Source organism: Triticum aestivum, chromosome 7D (assembly GCF_018294505.1).
Source record: "Triticum aestivum cultivar Chinese Spring chromosome 7D, IWGSC CS RefSeq v2.1, whole genome shotgun sequence".
Taxonomy (NCBI): Eukaryota; Viridiplantae; Streptophyta; class Magnoliopsida; order Poales; family Poaceae; genus Triticum; species Triticum aestivum.
The window spans coordinates 413664586-413686036 of NC_057814.1; the positions used below are offsets into that span (position 1 = coordinate 413664586).

At 45.3% G+C, this 21451-nt stretch overlaps 2 protein-coding genes across 5 annotated transcripts; one reads left to right on the plus strand and one right to left on the minus strand.

Moving 5' to 3' along the window:
• Positions 1–7524: 7524 nt before the first annotated feature.
• Positions 7525–9254, plus strand: LOC123166241 (uncharacterized). The gene is made up of 2 exons (XM_044584013.1): positions 7525–8230; positions 8325–9254. Exons 1-2 carry the CDS (start codon positions 7886–7888, stop codon positions 8922–8924), a joined length of 945 nt encoding a protein of 314 aa, XP_044439948.1. The 5' UTR covers positions 7525–7885; the 3' UTR covers positions 8925–9254.
• Positions 9255–12469: 3215 nt separating this feature from the next.
• On the minus strand, positions 12470–20973 carry LOC123168319 (1-phosphatidylinositol-3-phosphate 5-kinase FAB1A). Of its 4 annotated transcripts, none has more exons than XM_044586189.1 (12): positions 20721–20973; positions 19830–19957; positions 18601–19308; positions 18360–18504; positions 17915–18262; positions 16009–16947; positions 15558–15880; positions 15285–15411; positions 15036–15200; positions 13530–14936; positions 13185–13445; positions 12470–13099 (listed from the first exon to the last, which is right to left on the minus strand). In XM_044586189.1, the coding sequence occupies exons 2-12, from the start codon at positions 19853–19855 to the stop codon at positions 12743–12745; spliced, it is 4806 nt and encodes a 1601-aa protein (XP_044442124.1). In that variant the 5' UTR covers positions 19856–19957; positions 20721–20973; the 3' UTR covers positions 12470–12742. The 4 variants fall into 4 exon arrangements, with proteins under 4 accessions (XP_044442124.1, XP_044442121.1, XP_044442122.1 ...); XM_044586186.1 differs by having other exon boundaries at positions 15558–15883; XM_044586187.1 differs by lacking the exon at positions 20721–20973 and adding an exon at positions 20265–20404 and having other exon boundaries at positions 15558–15883.
• Positions 20974–21451: the final 478 nt, after the last annotated feature.

Consider the following 21451-nt stretch of genomic DNA (forward strand, 5'->3'; position numbering starts at 1 on the left):
AAGATCATTAACGTCAACCGGACACTGGCCCGATGGCTTCATTAATTCGAAGTCGGGACTTTGTGCCTTTTCTCTAAAAACCACGGACCTCCCCGGCACTATGATGCAAGGTCTTGTTTGAAAACAACAATGACGGCGAGTGTCAATTGGGTCGCAACAAGGGTTCGTAGTAGGCTCTCCATCATGTTTGAGGAGTTGTACTATGTGTCCTGTTCGTTGTGGAGTTGGAGCTGCTGTGTCACGGTCCACATGGCGATGATGACAAGCGAAGGATGGCCAGCATATGATGGACGAGCTCAACTCTAGCCCTGCGCATCTCTCCAACGATGCCCGTCATGTTCCATGAATTTATTTTATTTATTTTGCGAGGGAAAACAGAGTTTTATTCCATATTCAGAGAGTTGCAGTCGAGAGTCAAAAGATACTCAATACATGGTGGTCCAAGGTGCATCCACACAGCTGTGGTACATTCTATACGACTATAATTTGCCAAGCGATCGGCAACTCTATTTTGATCCTAGTTAATTTCTGGGGAATAAACACCCCCTCTCTCATCAACTCCTTAATTTCAGCCACAAGATGACCATAAGCAGAACGAACTAGTCCATCCCCTGATAGACAAGATAAAGCCTCGGTTGAGTTAGATTGTACCATGATTGGAAGACCGCAATGCTGTATAGCAAGTGCCATCCCTTGCATGATTGCATGTATCTCCGCCTCCCGTGCATCGTTACAATTGAAAATAAACCGATATGCTGCAAAAACAACTGACCCATCATGTCGTCGGAGAATCATTCCTGCCGCTGCCGCACCGGATTCCTGAGAAAATGATCCATCCACGGACAGAGCAACATAACCATTGGTCGGTGGTGTCCACGGCCTAGAAACATGTACAATCCTTTTTTTCGGTAAGACCAAATCATCAACCGGCATTTTACCCTTGACAATTTCTTCTGTACTATACTTGCAAGCATGTCCAATAGACTTTATATAACTATCCAGATAACCATGATGATCGGTATATATTAGTGGTGTTTAACTTGGTTCACCCAGTTTTTCTGTAATTAGATGGGCCGTTCTCACTCTCTTCCTAATGAATAAAAAGAGTGTCTTTCACCTCGTTTCAAAAAAATATAGCCATCATCTATTCATATTTCGGAACACCAGTCAGTCTCGAGGTGAGAGATATTGTCGACCGATTTGGGGGCACATCATCATTTTTCTTGTAAGCACGTCACTGCTTGTAATAGCATCCAATCAATGCCCTTATTTCCCCCGTTCCTTTCAAGCGACTGGACATCTACATTGAAAGATAGCACTGTGGAGTTTGGCAGACGTAAAAGGGAAATCACCCCAAATAGGCCACGATCAATTGAATCAAACAAACACCATCAATTCCATGTCAGGGCCCGGGGCCTCCCTCTTTCTCTTCTTGTAGCTGCCCCAAAGTTAAAGGAATTCCTCATTATTTCCACTGTGAACTTGGAGAGATGATTCCTTGCTTGTATGTATCCGTGGCGCAGACGATAAAACATAAAAAGCGAACCACAGCTGTGCATGGATCGAAAAAGATGGCGGGAAAATGCGGTCAGAAACTTAGCTGAAACAATTGATTTGCGTTTCCCCCTTTGGGCAACATAAAGCGTATTCCTTGTTTGTCTCCGGAAAGAAACCGGCGTAGCCGCGGAGCTACAAGCCACAAGAGAAGAGCTAGCTAGCTACTAGCAGAGATGGATCGACGGAGGTGAGAGGAAGGGAAGGGAAGAAAGGAAACGAGATCCTGCCAAAAGTTTAGGTTTGTAAAAGCGAGGCAACTTTGCAGTTTCCATGCATGTCTAGCTCCTTTACAACTTGGCGGTGAAAAAAGTGAGAGAGAAGAGGAGACGCTTTGTTGAGGTCTAGGGCCCCAGCCCCGACCCCCGACTGCCCGCTCCGATTCAGCGCAGGAGGCGAACTGAAGCAAGCACACTTGACTAGCTGTCTACTGCTAGCTAGCTAGCTAGCTAGCTAGGCCTACCTGCTACTACTCGATCGATCATGCATGCATGGATTACTCCTAGCTAGTAGCCGCCATCGCAGCTCAAACACACACACATTATTTGCCATGCATCGATCTCTTTTCAGCCTTTCTTTTTACCTCAGATTCGGTGCAACATTATGACTTTGGATATGAGCATCTCATCGCGATTCAGAGTGCTATGTAGTTTGTCCTTCTCTCCCCCTCCCCTAGCTAGCTAGGATGTTCCAGGCAGCTGTTTGCTTCTGGTTCATTTCTCCCTCTCCCTTTCTCTTTTTTTTTTTTGAGTTACGATGCACCCAGTAATCTTTATTAAATTATTCAACAAAGTTGAAAAACAAATGCGTGGATCAACCCAAAGCCATATTTTTTGACGATCTTTGTCGCTACACCTAGAAGTTCGATGGTGTGCCCTCGCCTCGAACCAATGCACACCATCTAGTCCGGTGGCCTCACCAAGCCACCCACGGCGAGCCAAGAGCACCAACTAGCATATCCTCAACGTGCACCGCATGCACGCGTTGTAGAATCCGCCGCCACCATCTTTTGTCATCCCAACTCCAGGAGAGATCAACACATAGACCTTGCCACGTCCAACTACGATCGACACCACCGTGACACCAGGCAGCGCCTCCATCCTGTGTGCGTCCATCAACCCCCGACCACCATCGAGACCCCCGCTGCGTCACGCCACCGAGACTCGCCATTATTGATGTGGTAGAAGCCATGCTGCTCCACCTTCGCCACCGCGCTAGAGCACGCCGAGACCAACACCCTCCATGGAAGCCTCCACTGGTCCCTCTGGCCGTTCTACGACTCCAAAGATGATGCTCCAAGGGGAGAGATGACGCAAGCACGCCGCCATCATCCGATTCGGGAAGACCGAATCTGGGCTTTCCCCCGAAGCACACAAGGAACAAAGACAGACCCACGATGCCTCCAACAAGGTAACGACGGGTGCCATCGTCGATGGTTCCGGCCAAGGCCGATACAAGCTTTCGCTAGCCGATTTGCACCAGACACCGGCCGGGCCGCCGTATCCTCTTCCACCTCCAACGCCACGCCCCACGGGAGCGACCAAACCGCCACCGGGAAGCAGCAACCTGCCACACCGCCAGGGTGGGCAGTTGACGGCGGGGAGATCACCTTCTTGTGCCGCCGACGAAAGGACACGCACACGCCGAGCCAGGCACCCACGTGAGATCTGCCACTATCGCGCCCAGAGCCACCGTGGAGGAAAGCCCCGCCACCGCCATCATCCCCCACTCGGGCTTTGCCCAACGACAGTCCGATGGCGACGGGGAGATCGAAGGCGGTGGTGGCCGAGCCCTAGATCGCCTGGGGGGAGCAGCGACAGTCTAGGGGCGATGAAGAAATCGAAGGCGGTGGCGGCCAAACCCTAGATCGCCAGGGTGGGGAGAGGGGGGTGTGTCAGGGGCTTGTTTTCGTCTCTCTTTTTTTTTGTAGTGAAATGAACTTAATTTCACCCACTTTTCTATGTGTGTGTTTTTTTTGAGAAATTTTCTCCAATGTTCATCTACCAAGAAGGCAAAAGCATTTCCTTTCTGAGGAAAGAGGGAACAAGGCAGGGCCAGGCTTCTCATGAGTTTGGATGCATCATTTGTTTGTCAAATCACATGCACTCTCTCGCTCCATCGATCCCTTCCTCCTGCACACAGTCACGATCGATCGACGGATGGATGGATCGACGACATGCATACAGCCGGTCTGTCTGAATCAATTAGTGCACGCGTAGCCTGTAATTTGATGCTGCCAGTGCCATGCCATGCATATACCGATCTTGATTGCCGCTGCTGCTACTCATGGCGACTTGTCCGCAAACCCAGGAGGGAAAAGGGAGCCCTGCCGGCCGGGCCCGTAGTAAACCATCCATCCATGGATCATTACTCGACTCGAGAGCTAGCTAACCCATAATGCCATCTGTCAGCCTTATGCATGGCTGCTGCAGCTGCAGAAGAACATCTTTGCTGTCTACTGTACGTAGACTGCTGCTGTCCGAGCATGCATGCATGCATTTTTTTTTCTTTCCAAAGTTTTGGTCAAGTAGACGCTACACTGCTGGTACGTGCAGCCACAGCGCCCCTAGCTAGTAGTATAACCTAGCCAGCTACAAAATGTACTCCTCAGCAACTTTGATCATGAGATGTACTACTGATGTAGTACTAGCTAGTACTGCTAGCTATGTTTGAATTGAATCCATCTATCTACCAAAAAATAAGAGAAAAATTGTGTTCGTCGCCACGTACGTACATGCATGCTATAATTTGGACTGGACATGCATACGCGCGAAATTAATAGCGTTGCTTCTCATGTTGCCACCAGCCCACATGGATGCTAATTTGGACGAGACATGCATACGTGCCATCACTGACGACTCCATCCTTACATTGTGGAGAAGTTACGTCCAGCCGGTAAGGTTGCCAACAAGTATGTAAGAAGACAAATCGCCGTATGTAGAGTAACATAAATGCATGCATCCTACCAATGAAAATGAAAAAGGAAAAGCGTTCGGTTCATTTGTTTGTAGCATAGGGTCCCAGAATTAATCAAGTGGCATGATTCACTGCACGTCCCTCCTTCTACATACACTATGATTTCTTTGTTGTTGTTATGCTTAATTTGTGTTGCACTCAGGTGATGAACTGAAGAACATGATGGTGATTATACACGTAGGGCTGGCTGGTGCGCCATGATTACTCATTACTGGAGAGAGCAGGTGAGCATAACAGAGAGGACAAGAAGAATATTCACGGGTCAGCCATGAGTGGCGTGGAGCCTACCGGTCAACCACGGACACCCATCAAGCATATAAAATAATAACATGCCAACTAGTATCATGCATGCATGTCCTAATTCCTATACACTAGGCAGCCCATGGAGCGTTCAACGTACGGCAAAGCTTATGGATCGTCTCGTACATGGATCCTAGTTAACAACAATACCTTTTGGTCTTGGTTAGGGCAAACAACATACATCCCCTTTGATTTCCCCAACCAAATCCACATCCTCCTCGCCTTCTCCCAAAACCCCACGAGCGTCCCCTCCCCTCCATTTTCTACACATTTCACCACGTCCACCGCACGTACCAATAAAGTTAAGGTTTGAATGGAACTGGACCAAAATACTACGAGCATTATTAGGGGCCGAAAGTTTGGTCAAGAAGCTAAGGTACTCATAGGCACATCAAGAAATATTATAATTACATAAACCTCCTAGCTATATATGGGCCGCTGGATTAAACACCCACCATATGGCCGATGCTCGACGCGTGGTCACAACCGTCTACAGTTTCCCTCTCCTTCCCAACACAAGCACATCTCTGTTGAATCCGTGGCCAGTGAACTTGTCCACTATTTCTGATGGCTCACCATGCATTGACATTAACAAACCCTATCACCACATTGTGACCCCCATTCGGCCGACCCACCGTTGAATTTAGTTGTACAACATGCAATGCAGTGCCGTAGCCAGGATTGTGCCAAGCCCCGGGAAAACCTTGGGCTAAACACTAGCTACAGTGCTAAATAGTGGTAAAATCGCTACATAAACGAAGCAATATATCCTCACGACCCATGCTGTGGCCCTGGTAGCCTTAGGCTTGTCTGCGCACCTGATACAATATATCCTCACATACGTTAGAGTAATGAAGGTGAACCTAAGTCTTAACTTTACTAAACTATTCCCTCTGTTTCTAAATATAAGTCTTTGTAGAGATTCCAATGTGGACTACATATATACAAAGCAACATGAGTGGATCTACACTCTAAAATATGTCCATATAAATCCATATGTAGTCCTTATTGAAATCTCTAAAAAAGACTTATATTTAGGAACGGAGAGAGTACAAAACAATCGTAATCTTAACCTTGTAAGAGAGGAGGGTGGTGGCAAATCGCCAACCGTGAGGTCCGTGACCTGGATCCAAAGTTGTATAATTGCTTCTCGAAAAGCATACATTTTAGACATGTTCACGTGTTTTGATTATTTTTATATTTAGAATGTTTATTGGATACTTGAGGAACATATGCAAGATTTGTATTTGAAAAGTATTTTGGTGATATTACAATTTTTATACAATGTCCTAGGGGCACCACAATCAATACTAGGGTCATTGCTCCGATGGGTCCAGGCTCCACCGCTTGAGGGGGTGTGAGGGGAGAGGACCCCACCCTCAACCCCCGCAAGGAATGAGGCTGGGGCTGACCGCGGGTTAGGGCCTTGGCGGTAGCGGCTAGGGTTTCTTGCGGCCCTCAGGTCACCAGAGGAGTCGCGCTATTATTTATAGATTTGTAAATTTTGAATTTGATGTTTGAAGTTGATATGCATTCATAGATTTTTTTTCTTGAAAAGTATTTCTGATACTGTTGTTACTAGAATTTGTTGTCGTGTTGGGTCAAAGCTGTAGATGGTGGTTGTCCAACAAACGCCAACTTTCCAAGGAGTAGATAGAGGGAGTATATGCTGGCACGTACGACCCAACATGTGCCCTAGAGAAACGGGGAGGGGAGAGGAGGGGAGGCCGGGCACGGGCATATATTGGGCATGATTGCTGGCCGGGTTGGAGGCCCGGGTGAGAGGGAGACGCCTCAAAAGGCGGCCACGCCATGGAAATGGGGTTCTTGTAGCGAGGACAGAGGGAGATTTGTACGGGTACAAGGAAACCCATCATTCCATTCCATTGGCATCCCATTCCAGCGAGCCGAGCCAGCAACCATTGATCCACGGGCAAGTACAGCACAGCACGTCCTACTAGCAAGGCTTTTCGACAAATCTCTCGGATTCCATGCCCGCCTTTGAAACTTTGTCCTCCTCCTCCTCCCCCTCTGCTGCTTCTCTGCGTGACACACATTGGTGCGGTGCATGCCAGGCGTACTACGTCTAGAAGAAGCAGCAGCTCCCGCCGTTCAACTCCTACCCACCCGGTTACACTACACAGACAAAAGAAAAGAAAAGAACGAAAATACATAGTACTACAGTAGTAGTAATGCATTTGGCTGCAACTGCCATATGGTATATGTCGCATTAATTTTGTGGCTGGGTGCAATGGCGAGCGATGCACTCTGTACGTAGTGATATGAAAGTGTAATGTGGGCACCTAACGCACATAACGTGGGTTTCCAGAAAAACGAAGAGGGGCTCCGTTGAGGGGCAGACAGGGGAGGGGCAGCGTGTGTTTCTCTTTGCTTCCCTGCTGCTTGATGGTGCGCCCATCCGAGGCCGGCACACAGGCCCCCCACCCGGATTCAATGGCTTGGCTGCTGCAGAATATGGAAAAAAGGCAGCAATGCCAGCTGCCAGCTCCAAGTGCTGAGTACTGCTGCTGGCGCATTTTTTTTCCTTGATTAGCACCAGCAAGTAATTAATCGCCTGGGGCAAATGGCAATGGTCCCCCTTGAGCCTGGAAGGAGTACGTACAACTCAAGACAGGGACGGAGCGGAGTGGAGTGAGATTCATGGGAAAACTGGCTTGGCTGGGTAGCTGATAGGCTAGCTGACTGAGTACGTTTTCCCATGCATGCTAGCTACTACTAGTACTCCTCTCTCATGGCGAGGCCAAGGGATGGCAGAGTGGTGGTCATCAAGAGAGAAGCGAGCGAGCAGAGCAGTCTTGGCAATGGCGATGGCCCTCTGCCCAGTCCCCAATCATCCTTCCCCCTGACCGCCGGACACCCCATCATTGCTTCCTCATACACCAACACACTCGCCTCCTCTCCTCTCCCTTCCATCCTCTATATATAGGCTGATCCTCTGCTCCAGCTCAGCCTCAATCCCCCATGCACCACCACACTCTGCTCTCACCGTTCCAGCAAACACACGCACAAACTTGAGTCGGCGGCAGAACCAGTCATGAACGGCTTCTACTCGTCCATCGCCCACGGCCTCGACGCGCTCCACGCCACACTGGCCTCGTCGCCAGACGCCGCCTTCATGTCGGCGCCCTTCCTGCAGCAGGCCGCGGCGCTGCTCCGGTCGCTGCACTCCCAGCTCGTCCACCTCGTGCAGCGCCTCCACCTGCCGCCAGGGGAGAGCTGGCTCGACGAGTACATGGACGAGACCTCCCGCCTCTGGGAGGCCTGCCAGGTCGTCAAGGCCGGCGCCTCCGCCCTCGACACCTACTGCGCCTCCGCGGCACGCATCGACGCCGCGCTGGACGACTGGCTCTGCAACCCCAACCCCCACACCGCCCGCCAGGTACGCTCCTCTCCTCTCCTGCCTCCCTATGCGTGCATGCTCAGTTGCTCACGCCCATAGCTTTGGCCTCCATTGATCACACAAATGCGTGCAGGTGATGCGTGCGATCAACGCGCCACGGCGGCAGGCCGTGGGGCTGGAGCAGGAGAACCGGGCGCTCGCCGAGACCAGGATCGACCCGGCGTCGCTGCTGCTCGACGACCGGTCGCCCGTGGAGTTCAAGCTCAACGCCTTCAACGGCTTCCGGGGCGTGCTCTACGCGCTGCGCAACGCCAGCTCCTTCCTCCTCATGCTCCTCGTCTCAGGGACCGTCTCCTGCCTCCCGGACCTCGCCTGCTGCGCGCACCCATTCCGCACCTCGGGCGCCGGTTACGTCTCCTCCATGGGCCGCCTGCGCCAGCGTGTCGCCGAGGAGATGGAGGCGGTCGCCGGCGAGCACTCCGGCTCCGGCATCATGATGTACGAGTTCCGGCAGGCCAGGGCCGGCATTGAGAGCCTCAAGACAGAGTTCGACAGGATCGTCGCCATGGGGTACGGCGACCCTGGCGAGATCACCGAGAGGGTGGAGATCATCAAAGGATGGGTCAGGATGCTGAGGTCAGGAGCCGAGGGTGTCGTCGGCGAGCTGGACGACTTCTTCGATGAGATTGTGGAAGGCAGGAAGATGCTGTCGGACCTGTGCAGCCATCGCTGATCCAAGCTCACAATCTGTACTTCTGCAGCAGCTAGCTGAAAGCCTGAAACAAACAGGGCATGGTAGATAGTACAACAAGGCTAACAAATTAGAACCAAAAAAATGTGGGTGTTCTTCTCTCTTGTGGTTGGGTAATCTAATCTAGCTGCTCTCTCTAGTCTAGCTATCATAGCAGCTAGTGTGTCTATACATATGTCCTGCACTGGAATATCATCATGCTTGTATTCTTCCTAAGCAGAGCGGGGCAGCAGGTGGTAGTGGCAGGCAGTTGGTGCTTAGGCCTATCTATTTGTCAGAATCAGAATCAGAATATATGTCCAGTAATTTTTAGGGGATCGATCTTAGAGGATGAATTGGTGATATAATAGTTGATGGTGAAAGGAAGAATCTGCATCGGAAAAGGAAAGCAGCTCTTTGCCCTTTTCTCGAATTGGAAAAGTTCTGTGGAGATGTGGGCAGCTTGTTGGGCAGAGACAAAAAGAGAGTTCTATAGGGTGTGTTAGAATGAGCCCTTGTGCTTGTCATCTTTTGCAACTTCTTTTTGTTCTTTGGCGCTAGGCTAATCACCTTCCTTATCATTGATCACTCCACTAGCTGCCGCGGCAATTGGCAGTGCAAAGATTGATTATTTTACTCACGATGGAGAAGATGAACAAGGCATGATTCTCAATATGATCTCCGACAGCGGTCATCGTTTTGGTTGCACAATGATGGGGTGACCTTCTGGAATCCGAACATGATGATCACCCCAAACTTAAGAGGCATCGGTTTGAGGAAAAGGAGCTGCAGCTGCAATGCAAAATTGATGGATTTAAGCTGCTTTGCAGGGTTATATACAGTAGAGAAATGATGATAAGCAGCAGCGTAAACCATGCTCCATACTTTGGGGAAAAGCTGACCATGAATCAACCAAATCGAATCACTTTTACCGAAATGGCGGCACCAGTCACTTTTCGCTAAAGTAGGATCTGCGGCAAAGAACCAAGAAAACATCAGTGGCATGTCACAGTTATATCTATCTTCAAAATTTTATCAATTCACCATCAACTGCTAAACAAATGTATGTGTTTACGTTCTCTAAAGAAAGCAAGTGTCTAATAAAAATGAACTGAGAAAAATCTAATGCAACCTTCCTATTTAGCTTTCCAGCTACTGGAAGAGTTTCATGACTCCAGAAAGGAGTTGAAAGCAGAGTTTGCAGAGCAGAGCAATCACACTCACACCTATGATGAATAGGTACTGGTTACAGAAAATCAACAGCTAATGGGAACTTCACAGAGGCTAAGAGTAGCAATTGCAGACATTGTTCTGAACACAAACAGTATCGCAGAACACAGAACTGAAGCATGGTACCAGATATAACAAATCGAAACATGTATGATACCAAACTTGGTCCTTATTACACTCCTAAGTTCAGATTTGAAAATATGGTGAGATCGGAAAAATCAGTGAAACTACGAATCAGTGATGCTAGGATGAACATCATTACACACATTAGGACCTTGTCCATACAATCGTTTTGCAACCTCCTATGCTCCCTGATGGCAGGACTTGCATACATGCAATCATGATGAGCCACTCTAAAATGTTCTAAAAGTCCTCCTCTGGTCATACTCTTACTGCTAGTGTATGCATGCCCTCCTGCAAAAGGAAAAAGTAGAAAAGGGGCACATGCCAGCCAAAGTCGTGTGGACTATAACTTCCTTGAGTGATGATGGAATGACAAACAATTTGCCTTTTGCTACTATATTCTTAAGGGCGGCAAGTGTCAATAGCTTCGTATATTCTTGTTTAAGTTAACTGAGTGAAAATTTTGGCTTACTGCAGATTACAGCTGAAGGGAAATTGCAGCCAGTTTCAAGTGGCGCACTAACTTCTGGAGAAATGTGCTATGGTCTACTTAAATCGATACAGCTCATAGATTCTGCAACAAGTAACCTCTGCTGGAAAAGGAACTGAGGCTTATTTTTAAGCTTTGCCCATGCATTGACTCCAGAAGTCATAACCCAATGCAATCTTTTGTCATGAAAAGAAAATGTCTAAGCTGACTCTTAGGCACACTCTGACAATACACGATTGCTTAACTGTCAGACATGGGCCATAAGTTTCGCAAGAATATATGGACCATCAGAGTATGGACTATTTTAACAGCAATGAAAACATCTAAATAACCAAGAATTATGTAGAAAAGCACAAACAACTTCAAAACTTTCAAGAAAGGTGAGCTTAAAAAATTGCCAGGGGCGAGTACATTCAAACTTCAGCATGGCTGCAAAGTCAGCTGCGCAACCAAGGATGCATAGAATTTATATCTAATTAAGAATCAAACAACCGGTACAAAATAATTGAAAATATATTACTCTAAAAGAGCATGGCAATTCTTGGCCATTACCAATCAGACTACATAAACCACCACTCCAAATGCTGTATATGATATGTGTATTAGTAAGCAGACTTGATGCAACGAAAGATAAGAATGCACATGAAACACCAATGAATCGCTGCAATCCCCGCAAAACAAATCATTTAAAAAATAGCCGCAGGCCAGATTACAGTATGTGTGCTAGTAGGCAGAGTTACGCAAAAGAAGTAAATCAGGAAGGTTAATATGAACTAACTCATCGGAGTCTCGCATGTTCATTACAGGAATCTCCTCATGCCAACGTTCAGTATTCAGACCTATGAACAGCAGACACTAGCTGTTAAATTTCAGCCATCACATGCAAAGCTCTTGCGATCAGTTGTTCAGTTATCTGAGCAAGGAAAATAACAGTATAATTAAACTCCAACATGATAATTCTCCCTACTTGATCTATTAAAATAACATAATTCGATTCTGGAAAACAAAATGTAGCATTACATTAGTACAGCCCTGATCAGCGCAGTTTGTAATGTCTAAAAGGGGTGAACTAACAGGTTAATTTTAGGAGCAGTAAACTGCTTTATAACATTAAAGATTTTCTTTTCACAAATATAGAAGAAAAGTTTAGCACATAAAACAACAACCAAAATTAGGTACATCACTAGGCAGCTACTCATGATCCAGAACAAATGACAACTGGCTTCTTCTCCTGTGAGCTACTTCCTGAAAACAAACGAAAGACAAATTGCACTGTCTCTTTGCTATCATAAAAGAGACTTGGGCATAAATAGAAATTACCACAAAATTCCAGAAACAGACTATACAGAACAAACAAGTGAGCGATGATCTCACCCCTTCTAATGAATGATAGATAGCAATATGCATCAACCCAGTAGATCTGCAAAGTTGTGCAGCAATAAAAAGTGATTGGCAATAATCTGCAAATAGACAATGTCCATTTAACAACCAAATTTGCACTTCAGGATGTGCAGTGAGATCAGGAGGCACTTAACTTGCTCCTTTGCTTTCCATGTTAGCAATTATAGTGGAGTAATGAAGGAAAAATACTAATCAAACTTGTGAAATTTTAAAAGAGGCTGAAAGTCCTCAGACAGTGAGCTGCGTCGGACGCTAAGAACTAATTTAGCAAGAAGAAAATGCTTCAGTGTCATAGGTCCAAAAATAATCATATCAATTTTGTAAATTTCACTATAATAATTGTGAAATTCACAATTTTCATTTGTATAGGTACATGTACTGTGGACTTCACTTGCCCCAGCAATCTGCCTAAAAATTGCAAACTTCTGGAAAGATCAATAGTGAGACCTTCATATGCACACCATTTTACAAAGCGAAACTTAGCCAATAACAACAACAACAACCACAAACGGATAGGCTTCAAAGAACTGTCAGAGGAGTCCGGACAGAATTAGGCACATGCCTCAGCTGAACAGAACTAGATTCTTGCATCAGCCTCAATTGGATACTGAAGCAGGTTATCGCCATTGTGGGCTTCTGCCAACTTGTTATTGCTATGACCAAAGGATTTGTATGGCCCAGAAGAATTATCAGGACTCCAAGTATCTGGAACTGCGAGAAAGTACTTGCCCATGAACTTTCTAAACCTTTTCTTGTAATCCTTGGGAGAAATTACAGTTGGTAAAACATTCTTTGGTACCAAAGAAGACTTCGCCCATGTCTCCAGTTGCTTGTCCCAAGTATATTGCCTCAAATAATCAATAATGCCAAACACAAGTTCATTCTTTTGTTTGTCCACTCCGACGAGCAGAGAATAGTCCATAACGTTAACCGCCTGCAAGTACAATAATTTTGTTAAGACATATTAATATGAAAAATATGATGATTACTTTAAATTGGAAGATGTGCATTATACATACAGTGAGAAAAGATGTGTCATTCCAGATTGCGCGCTGCAAGAGATGTTTTGTTCTTCCACCAATATAGATTGGAGATACATTCATGTCCTCCACAAAGTTCTGATCCAAGTAAACAGTGTCAGGGTCATTTGAGTTGGTGATGTGTCGTGAAAACATAGCACCTTTAAGATCATAAATCCGTGAAACGTTGTGCCCAAACATAAGATTTTCCATCACCATCAGATCCATCTTTATCTCTTTGCCATGCCTTATTTGCTTAACCTGAAACAGCAAAGTTTCAGAAAAAATAGTAATAAATGGAAGAAAATAAATTGAAACGGAACTCTAGTTGTCGAAGTAAACTACCTGATAGATTCCTAATATTTTGGCAAGGCAAGTCTGGCTTCCAGTGTCTAAGGAATGGTAAACATGCTTGAAGTAATCAGGGGCAAATTTTATGAAGGATTCAAATTCTGTCTTCTTGATTTGCTTTATAATGAACCTGTCATCCAATGTCTTCGCAAATAAAGCTTTACTCTTTCCACCTTGAGCATCCCACTTCTTACATCGGCTTAATGAAGTAATATATGCAAGCTCAGATGGGCAGCACTTTCTTCGAAGGATGTAGAATTGATTAGCATATATACTAGTAACTGAATATTTGCCTTTGAGAGATACTTTTCCATTCACAGGGATTTCTGGATGCACCAAGGACAATAAAGGTGATGTATCATAACCAGAAAGGTCGCCAGATGAATATGATGAAATAGAAGATGAAATGCTTGCTTCAGAATCTATAGATGACCATGGTGATGAGCCAATAGAACTTTCAGATAGAAAGCTATAAGATTTCTCCATTGTTTTAGTATGCTCCCTCCTGGCATCCTCCGCCTCATTCACGACTGTGGTATCCTGCCGACGCTCCTCAGATATGGCAAGAGCACGAGCTATTATGCTAGAAACCTCATGCTCCAATACACACAGAATATTACCACCCGGGCCAACTGTGAAATGAGGAGAGTCTACCTCTTCATGTTTTTCAAACAGGGGAGATAGATGAGATGGAGAATAACGGTTAACAAGTTCAAATTTGTCCAAACTTCCTATTTGAATGTTCTTCCTGTAAGCCAGTTGAGACTCATGAAATGAACTCCAAATCCATCTTTCCCTCTCATCCCAATCAGAACTTCTGAACTTCCGGAGAGTGCTTGAATGCTGCTCCTGCTCCATGGAAACTGGATGCACCAGCATCCCATTGCCCTGTTGCTTTATATCCCTTGAAACGTCAGAAGGCGGCATTTTTTGGATTTGTGTCATGCTGTCAACCTCTACTTGACTAGTGCCAATGAGAGATCCTTCATCTTTACTACCTCCATTACAAGAAAGTTCAGAGTTCCCAACTCCCTGACTATCATCGAGCATGGGTTCTGCATTCTCACTTGATCCATAATGTTCAACGCAAATTTTGTTACTTTTGCACTCAGTGGTACCAGCTGCCTCACCAGCTTTCATCGTTCTACCACACGTCAATTCGCTAATTTGCTTGTCAATCTCATAGCTGGCCTCATTGATCTTATCAACGGTGTTTATAGGATCCTTGCCATTAGAAACATTTCCTTGTCCAGCAGATAAACACTTAATAAGTTCATGGAGCCGACGGTCCCATGCATAAAGTTCAAGTAGTATATCCTGATAAGACCAATTTATATTAAGAAGTTCATGTACAGATGAGGATGGTCTCCCATTTTGATTGGTAGTCTTTGCTAGTGAATCCTGCATGGCAATAGAATGAAAGCCATTATAATTAAACAGAACAAATTTGTTTACATAACAAATTCGTAGGCTAACAGGAATGAAGACATGGACGCTTACCTCAAAATCGGCCTTGTCTTTCATTAACAAATCTTCGAGTTCAGAAAAGTCCGTTACAGGTAGAAATGTGCAAAAGTTGGCTGTAGTCATGCCATGATATTGATTCTTCAAGTGTTGAAGCAAACTTGCTACCTCGCAGAAAAGCGCCGTACCTCTAGCAAAAACCTTAAAAGATGCAACATAAAACATCAGTACTATGCATGCAACAAACACAACTACCAAATGGTAATGGTTGAGGATAAGACATACATGTCTCCTTTCTTCTTCAAACCAGTTCTGTCTGCTGGGGTTTTCGAAGTGGAGGGTGGGTTGTGGTTTGCAGGTAGTGTAAATTTGAACCGATGAGTAACGGAACATTGCAACAGTGGAGCCCAATCTGAAGTCAGTAAAAACAGAAATTGCCATTAACAAAATAGGCAAGAGATAGTTACATGCAGTTCTGATGCATTGCTATGCTAATGGCAGCCAAGGAATGTCTCTACTTAAATTACATATTTGACGTGAAAAATACATCTAGCATACCCAAAAAAGCGCAGGCAATCCCTGTTCACCAAATGACCACATATGGATAACCTTCTCGCTGCAGAGTGGCTTGAAAAACTGAGTTCCAGAAATTTCCCAAAAGAGAGATTTCGCGCTTCAGATGATATTAGCACTCTTGGGGTCGATTTAGATACCCCGAGTTCATGTTCACACCTCAGGCATCTGGTCCACATCCAGATTTTTCCTTCTGATTCGCCTGGTAAACTATGTTGAGACACTAGATGCTTCGTTCGAACAGTCAAATTTCCATTTTGATGAGTATAAGAGTATATGTGAGCCTCACAAGAGGAACAACTTGGTTTCTGCTACAAATAAACATTATGAGCCAAGTATCATCTGAGCCAAATTAGTTACAATTACTAACACAAAAATATGATATTCAATGTAAATAAGAACATACTGGACAAAATTATAAGTTACAAACTGGTACCTTATTCTGCAAAATGTCTTGCAAGTATCGTCCTAAGGACACATCAGAGTTCCCGTAGTAGTTTATACGGGACAGGCGGCTCTGGTCATCAGAGTTCCCATAGTAGTTTATACGGGACAGGCTGCTCTGGTCATCAGATATGACCTGCTTTTTGATGCATTGGCTAGACGTCAAAACCAGTATACTATGAGAATCAAGTGCATCATCAGCTTGATCTTTGTTAGAAATGTTCTCTTTACTAATGATAGTGGTGCTTTGATGTTCCCCATCTTCTGCCACGATGGGTGATTCCTCATGTTTGTCACACATACGAGAACTTGCTTCTGTTACATCTTGAGTCCTTTCTTGTTTCAAGATATCTTCTGGGTCATCCAAATTTTCACTGGAAACCGCAGACTCTTCCACCTTTGACCCAACATGAAATCCATTACTAACGATTTCGTTCCTGGATTCAACTCTGCCTTCTATTTGATTATCAGCTGTCTCTTGCAATAACTTGCCAGTAAATTCTCGTAATGGTCCTGAAACCGGTGATGGTAACCTTCCGGTATGAAGGAGCGGTGTTGAGCTATACGGGATATTAGCACCTTCTCTCAGTTCATCCAAAGAGCTGTCTGTGACTAAAATTGGATCATCTACGTCTGTATAACTGAGAGCTTTCTTCCCATCAGCATAGATATTACAAGTGGCGTGGTATAATCGAAGTGCTGGAGAATCATCATGTGAAGGAGGGATAGCACCACCCAGAACAGAAGTATCATAATCAATTGCTGGTGGGCCCATCATAGTATCTTGTGAAGTATTTTTATCATTTAAGAACACCCGCTGATCTTCAAAGAAAGACGTTTCAAGGATCAAGTGGTATGCTGCAAAGACCGTGTAGTGCATGACTTGCTTGACTTTCTTCAATTCTTCGGTGTTTGCTCCCCGTAGCAATATCTGGATGAAAACAACTCTTTGTCGCTCAGATCATTCAGCGGTGTATGAAACACTAATCGGACTGTCACTTACTATATATTCAGTGGATTGTGATTAGTATGCATGGAATGCAATCGATTGACATTTACTCTTCATAATTGATAAAAACACATGACACTGCTATGGAGATAACCACAAACAAAACTGGTATTGGTATTGTAGAGCATTACAAGTGTACACCAAGTTTTATCTGCTATGTTTTTTTTTGTCAAACACACATTTGTTTTCTATTGGGGAGTGAGTCAAGATGACGCGAAGTACAAACCGAAAACGCAACAGGAACAAAAAAGCTATGTAACAAAAATTTGCAGCCCTATTAAAAAAAACAAAAGGTACTAGAAAGTACTCCCTCCGTTCCAAATTACTTGACCCATATTTATCTAGACACGATTGTATCTAGACACTAAACAAGTATAGATACATCCGTATTTAAACAAATTCAAGTCAACTACTTTGGAACGGAGGGAGTAGCAAGCAATACAATACCAAAAGCACATAACCAAACATTTTATCGCTACGTTTGGCATGCCCTACCGAAATATAAGCAAGGAGCAGCTCATTTCTCGTGTTTTAAGATACTACAAATACCGGCACTGCTATTCTCTCCCTCATAACTGAAAAGATATAGAGATCATGTTACTACATAGTATACATGCCAACTATTAAGAGTTAATAACTAGTCAACATAATAGACACATCGATCGTAAGCTAGAATAACGTTTGCTTTCCGGTTCCACGTTCATACAAAAGGATGTCTTGATCAGGAAGCTTTCAGGAAGAATAGACATAAGGAAAACTAGCATAATTTATTCATTTTGCTTTTGGACAAAAGAAATAACGTAACATAAATCTTAGGGGATAAAGAAGAATGAAACTGAAAAAATTGAATAAACGCACCATACAGGAAATAATAGCTAAGTACACATACCGTGCAACCCAGTGGCCTGGGAAAACCTTCCAAGAACATTAATGTTTTAGATAGTCTCTTCCCACCTTCACTAGCAATGTTATGCTCTTCAATGAATTTTTCAGTATGGAAGTAGTCACACTGCTTCAGCTTCGGTTGATCCAAAACTTCTGGAAATGATATTATGGGAGAACCTGTGCAGCGTGCAATTCTTTGCAACCGGCTGAGCTTCATATCAAGAATCAGTGTACAACCTTCTTTTAGTAGAAGCTCCTGTATGTCTCGTGAAACTGTTTTCTCAACCATTATAACATTGGGACTGCATATTTCCATCACTTTACTTATAGTCCTCTCCAGTTGGCCTTTTTCCTAATTGTTGAAGGCATAAAATAGAAGGTCATAATCTTCTACCAAAAAAAGGCGAACTGAATTTACTGTCGACAGGCATATATATGAAATATCCAACCTGATCCATTGAATTAAATGACGATAAACCAACATCAGAATGGCCAAGTACTCCTTTCAGTAGAAGCAACCTAGGATTGTGACAATTGGTCGGCATGTGCTTATGAGCAGTGTTCTTTTTGAAGACTAACCCCTTTATCACCTCACTGCAATCGAAGTTTAAAGGTGAAGGTTTATAATCTAGCACACATATAGAAATTAGATAATCTTTAAATAAAAAAATTAGCTGACAAATGTTTCACCTTTGCCAACGAGTACCAGATGCTACACATTTGACCTTGATGTAAGATCCAGGGTCCATTTCATTTCCGATTTTTGCATCAGGTTTAATAAGAAGTGCAGCTTCCCATGACAGGGAGGTCACAATATCAAGCCAACTCTCAGTACTCTCTCCTTTTCCGAAGGGGATACCAGCAGAGGCCAGAAACCGACTGACAAGTATCTTGAGCTGCCCATTCATAGCTCCCAGCATTGCATTTTCTCGTTCGTCCCTAGGATTGGGGCTGTCCTCATGTTCCTCGCCAGTGGCTTGGAAACTTGACTGGCCCCACTTTATTCCATCACCATAATCATCATCGTCGTCATCATAAGCAATGTTTCCGGCAACACTATCAGTCTCATCTCCCTTATCTGCTGCTTCAGGCGGTATCCAGATGCTATCATTTTCAAAACCTGGGAGGTCTGTATTGTTGATTTTACCATTGGTACTTTCAGCCCCATCAGAATCATCACCAGACCTAACCGAGCGGTCATCAACAGAGGAGGCAGATGGATCACTGCTCACATCTTCATGTTTGTGCAATGAAGTGTCAGAGAAGAAATTGTCGTCTGTGGACAGATTATTGCTACTAGACTTGGAAGGATTCCTGGTCCCATTCTGTCCCAGATGATCAGCATGATGCAGGCGGTGAGGGGTAATATTACCATCTAAAACCTCTGATACAACCTCCCTGTCATTACCAAAAGAAGATGACTGATTCAGAACGGAAGTTAAAAAGCGCGCAGACGCAGACACATAAAATACCTGGCGAGATAGTTCCCTTGCCTCAAGGGCATTACTCTACCAAACTAGGTTATCAAAACTAAATATCTACGAGCTTAGCTGGCTGGAGAAATGAACAAAGATATCTTCCTTGAGCATGACCCCAAACACAGATGTCAGGTTAGTGTCGACGAATGGACCAAGAATTCAGGCGTGCAAAACGAGAAACAGGAAAATTAAAGGGGCTTGTTGTTGAACAAAAGACTGTGGTGAATTAAAGGCTAAGCAAGGTTGGGCCACGTGCATATTCAGGCGGGGTGAGAATTCTCTTCCATGATCTAAAACAGGGCTAAGCAAGTGTATCTGAGGTTACACAGTTGGGAGTGTTCAGACAGAGCCCCAGCTGAGCATCTGAACATGTGCATACTAGGAATGGGATGCTATTCAGAACAATGGCATTGGCGAGTCCTGGGAGTGAAATAGTAGTACCTTCGCGGATTCATGTCCGGGCACATGGCCACCGACGAGGGGGGGCCGTCACATGCCCTGGCTCCTCCTCCTCCTGACGCAGGCGGCGGCCTCAGATCTCTTGGGCGCTGGTTGTGTATGGCCTCGACCTGACCAGTTCAGCAAGCAAGCAATCACACCATTAATTAATTAAAGAGAAGAAATTACTACTACTCGGTCAATTCAAAACCCACCAACCGACAGGGAAACAGAAATTAAAAGCAATCCTCAGGGAAATGAAAAACGAAACGCATCCGTCGATCGGTGCTCACGAGGAGGCCGGAATCGGACAGCGGAGACGCCAAAACCGAGCGGCGCCTGATTCAGATCGCGCGAAATGTCAATCGAATCGCGCGGGTGCGACGCGGGAGTAGCGTCGACACCGGAGGGGGTGGGGAAACTGAAGCTGAATCTTACCACCGGATGAAGAGGAAGGAGATGGGTAGTAGTACTACAGGTAGTTGAAATCGAAGCAATTGCGGCGATCAATCCAAAGGCCAGCCTGTCGCCCCTATGATGGCGCTAATGGAACAACAAACCCCACACCCCCAAAAAAAGGAAGATATTGAAGAAGGAAATATCCAAGCGCGTGGGTCCAGGTCAGCAACGGCCCCGGGTCAGGCGCCGCGACAGAAACATCCCAATCCCCAATTCAAAGTTTGAAACCCGTTCCTTCCTCCTCCTCCTGTACCCATACCCACGACCTACCTACTGCTACGTATACGTACGCACGTACGTATGTGGTATGTTCTTCCAAGTTCATCCGGCCACCATGAGCAACGAATACGACAACAACAGCAACAGCAACAACAAAAAAACACCAGGAAATCGCAAGAGAAGGGGAGATGGGAGGGAAGTGGATCTCCGCCTTACCGCGCGCGCGGCGGAGCTCCGCGGCGACGTTCAGTTCGTCGGAGTCGGGCGGTCTCGCGGGCCGACGGATGGATTGACGAGCAACAGTTGGCCTGGTGGCCTGCGCGCGTGCGCGTGGAAGAAGAGTCGCGAACGGCGGGCGAACGAGCAAGGGAAGGCGACGACACGGGAAAGGGAAGAAGAGAAAAGTAGAGGGGGAGAAGAGGAGAGGAGGGAACGGCCGCAGCGCACGAAAGAAATACTTGTCCTCCACCTCGCGCTGGACCCCACGCTACCTGCACGACTCGTGTTGTCTCTGGACTTCTTCTTCCCGTTCGGCGGCAGAACGCGAGATGAGATGTGTAGGAAAAAAATGGATCTGACTGGCATTTTTAGTTCAGAATTAATATTATAAGTATTATTTTTTAGTATTTGCAGAATTAATAATAAATAATAATAATAATAATAATTTTCGATTTGCAAAATTATTATGTTTTATTGCTGTTTAACCTACTGTGGCACGCAACGCAACAGATAGCGCCGACACGGTTTGGGTTGGTTGGTCCTTGGTCGCTAGCGGCCATGACCTGACGAGGACCTGGGCAACAAACGGAACCGCCTCACGCAAATTCAGCAGCCAGTATTTTGTTTTTCTTATTTGCCAAAAAATGTTTTTCTAATTAATTTTGCAAGGAATAATGGCCTGTTCAGATTGGTCTTATACCCATTCAGTGACATTGACGTGTATGTCT

What these genes read in the sequence shown, in the direction of transcription:
- LOC123166241 (XM_044584013.1), top strand. Translation starts at nt 7,886, where the DNA reads ATGAACGGCTTCTACTCGTCCATCGCCCACGGCCTCGACGCGCTCCAC. An exon ending in ACCCCCACACCGCCCGCCAG is followed by an intron (nt 8,231 to 8,324) that starts GTACGCTCCTCT and finishes AAATGCGTGCAG; the next exon opens with GTGATGCGTGCGATCAACGC.
- LOC123168319 (XM_044586186.1), bottom strand. Translation starts at nt 19,855, where the DNA reads ATGTGCCCGGACATGAATCCGCGAAG. An exon ending in CATTTAATTCAATGGATCAG is followed by an intron (nt 18,263 to 18,359) that starts GTTGGATATTTC and finishes TTCAACAATTAG; the next exon opens with GAAAAAGGCCAACTGGAGAG. An exon ending in ATGACACATCTTTTCTCACT is followed by an intron (nt 13,100 to 13,184) that starts GTATGTATAATG and finishes TTGTACTTGCAG; the next exon opens with GCGGTTAACGTTATGGACTA.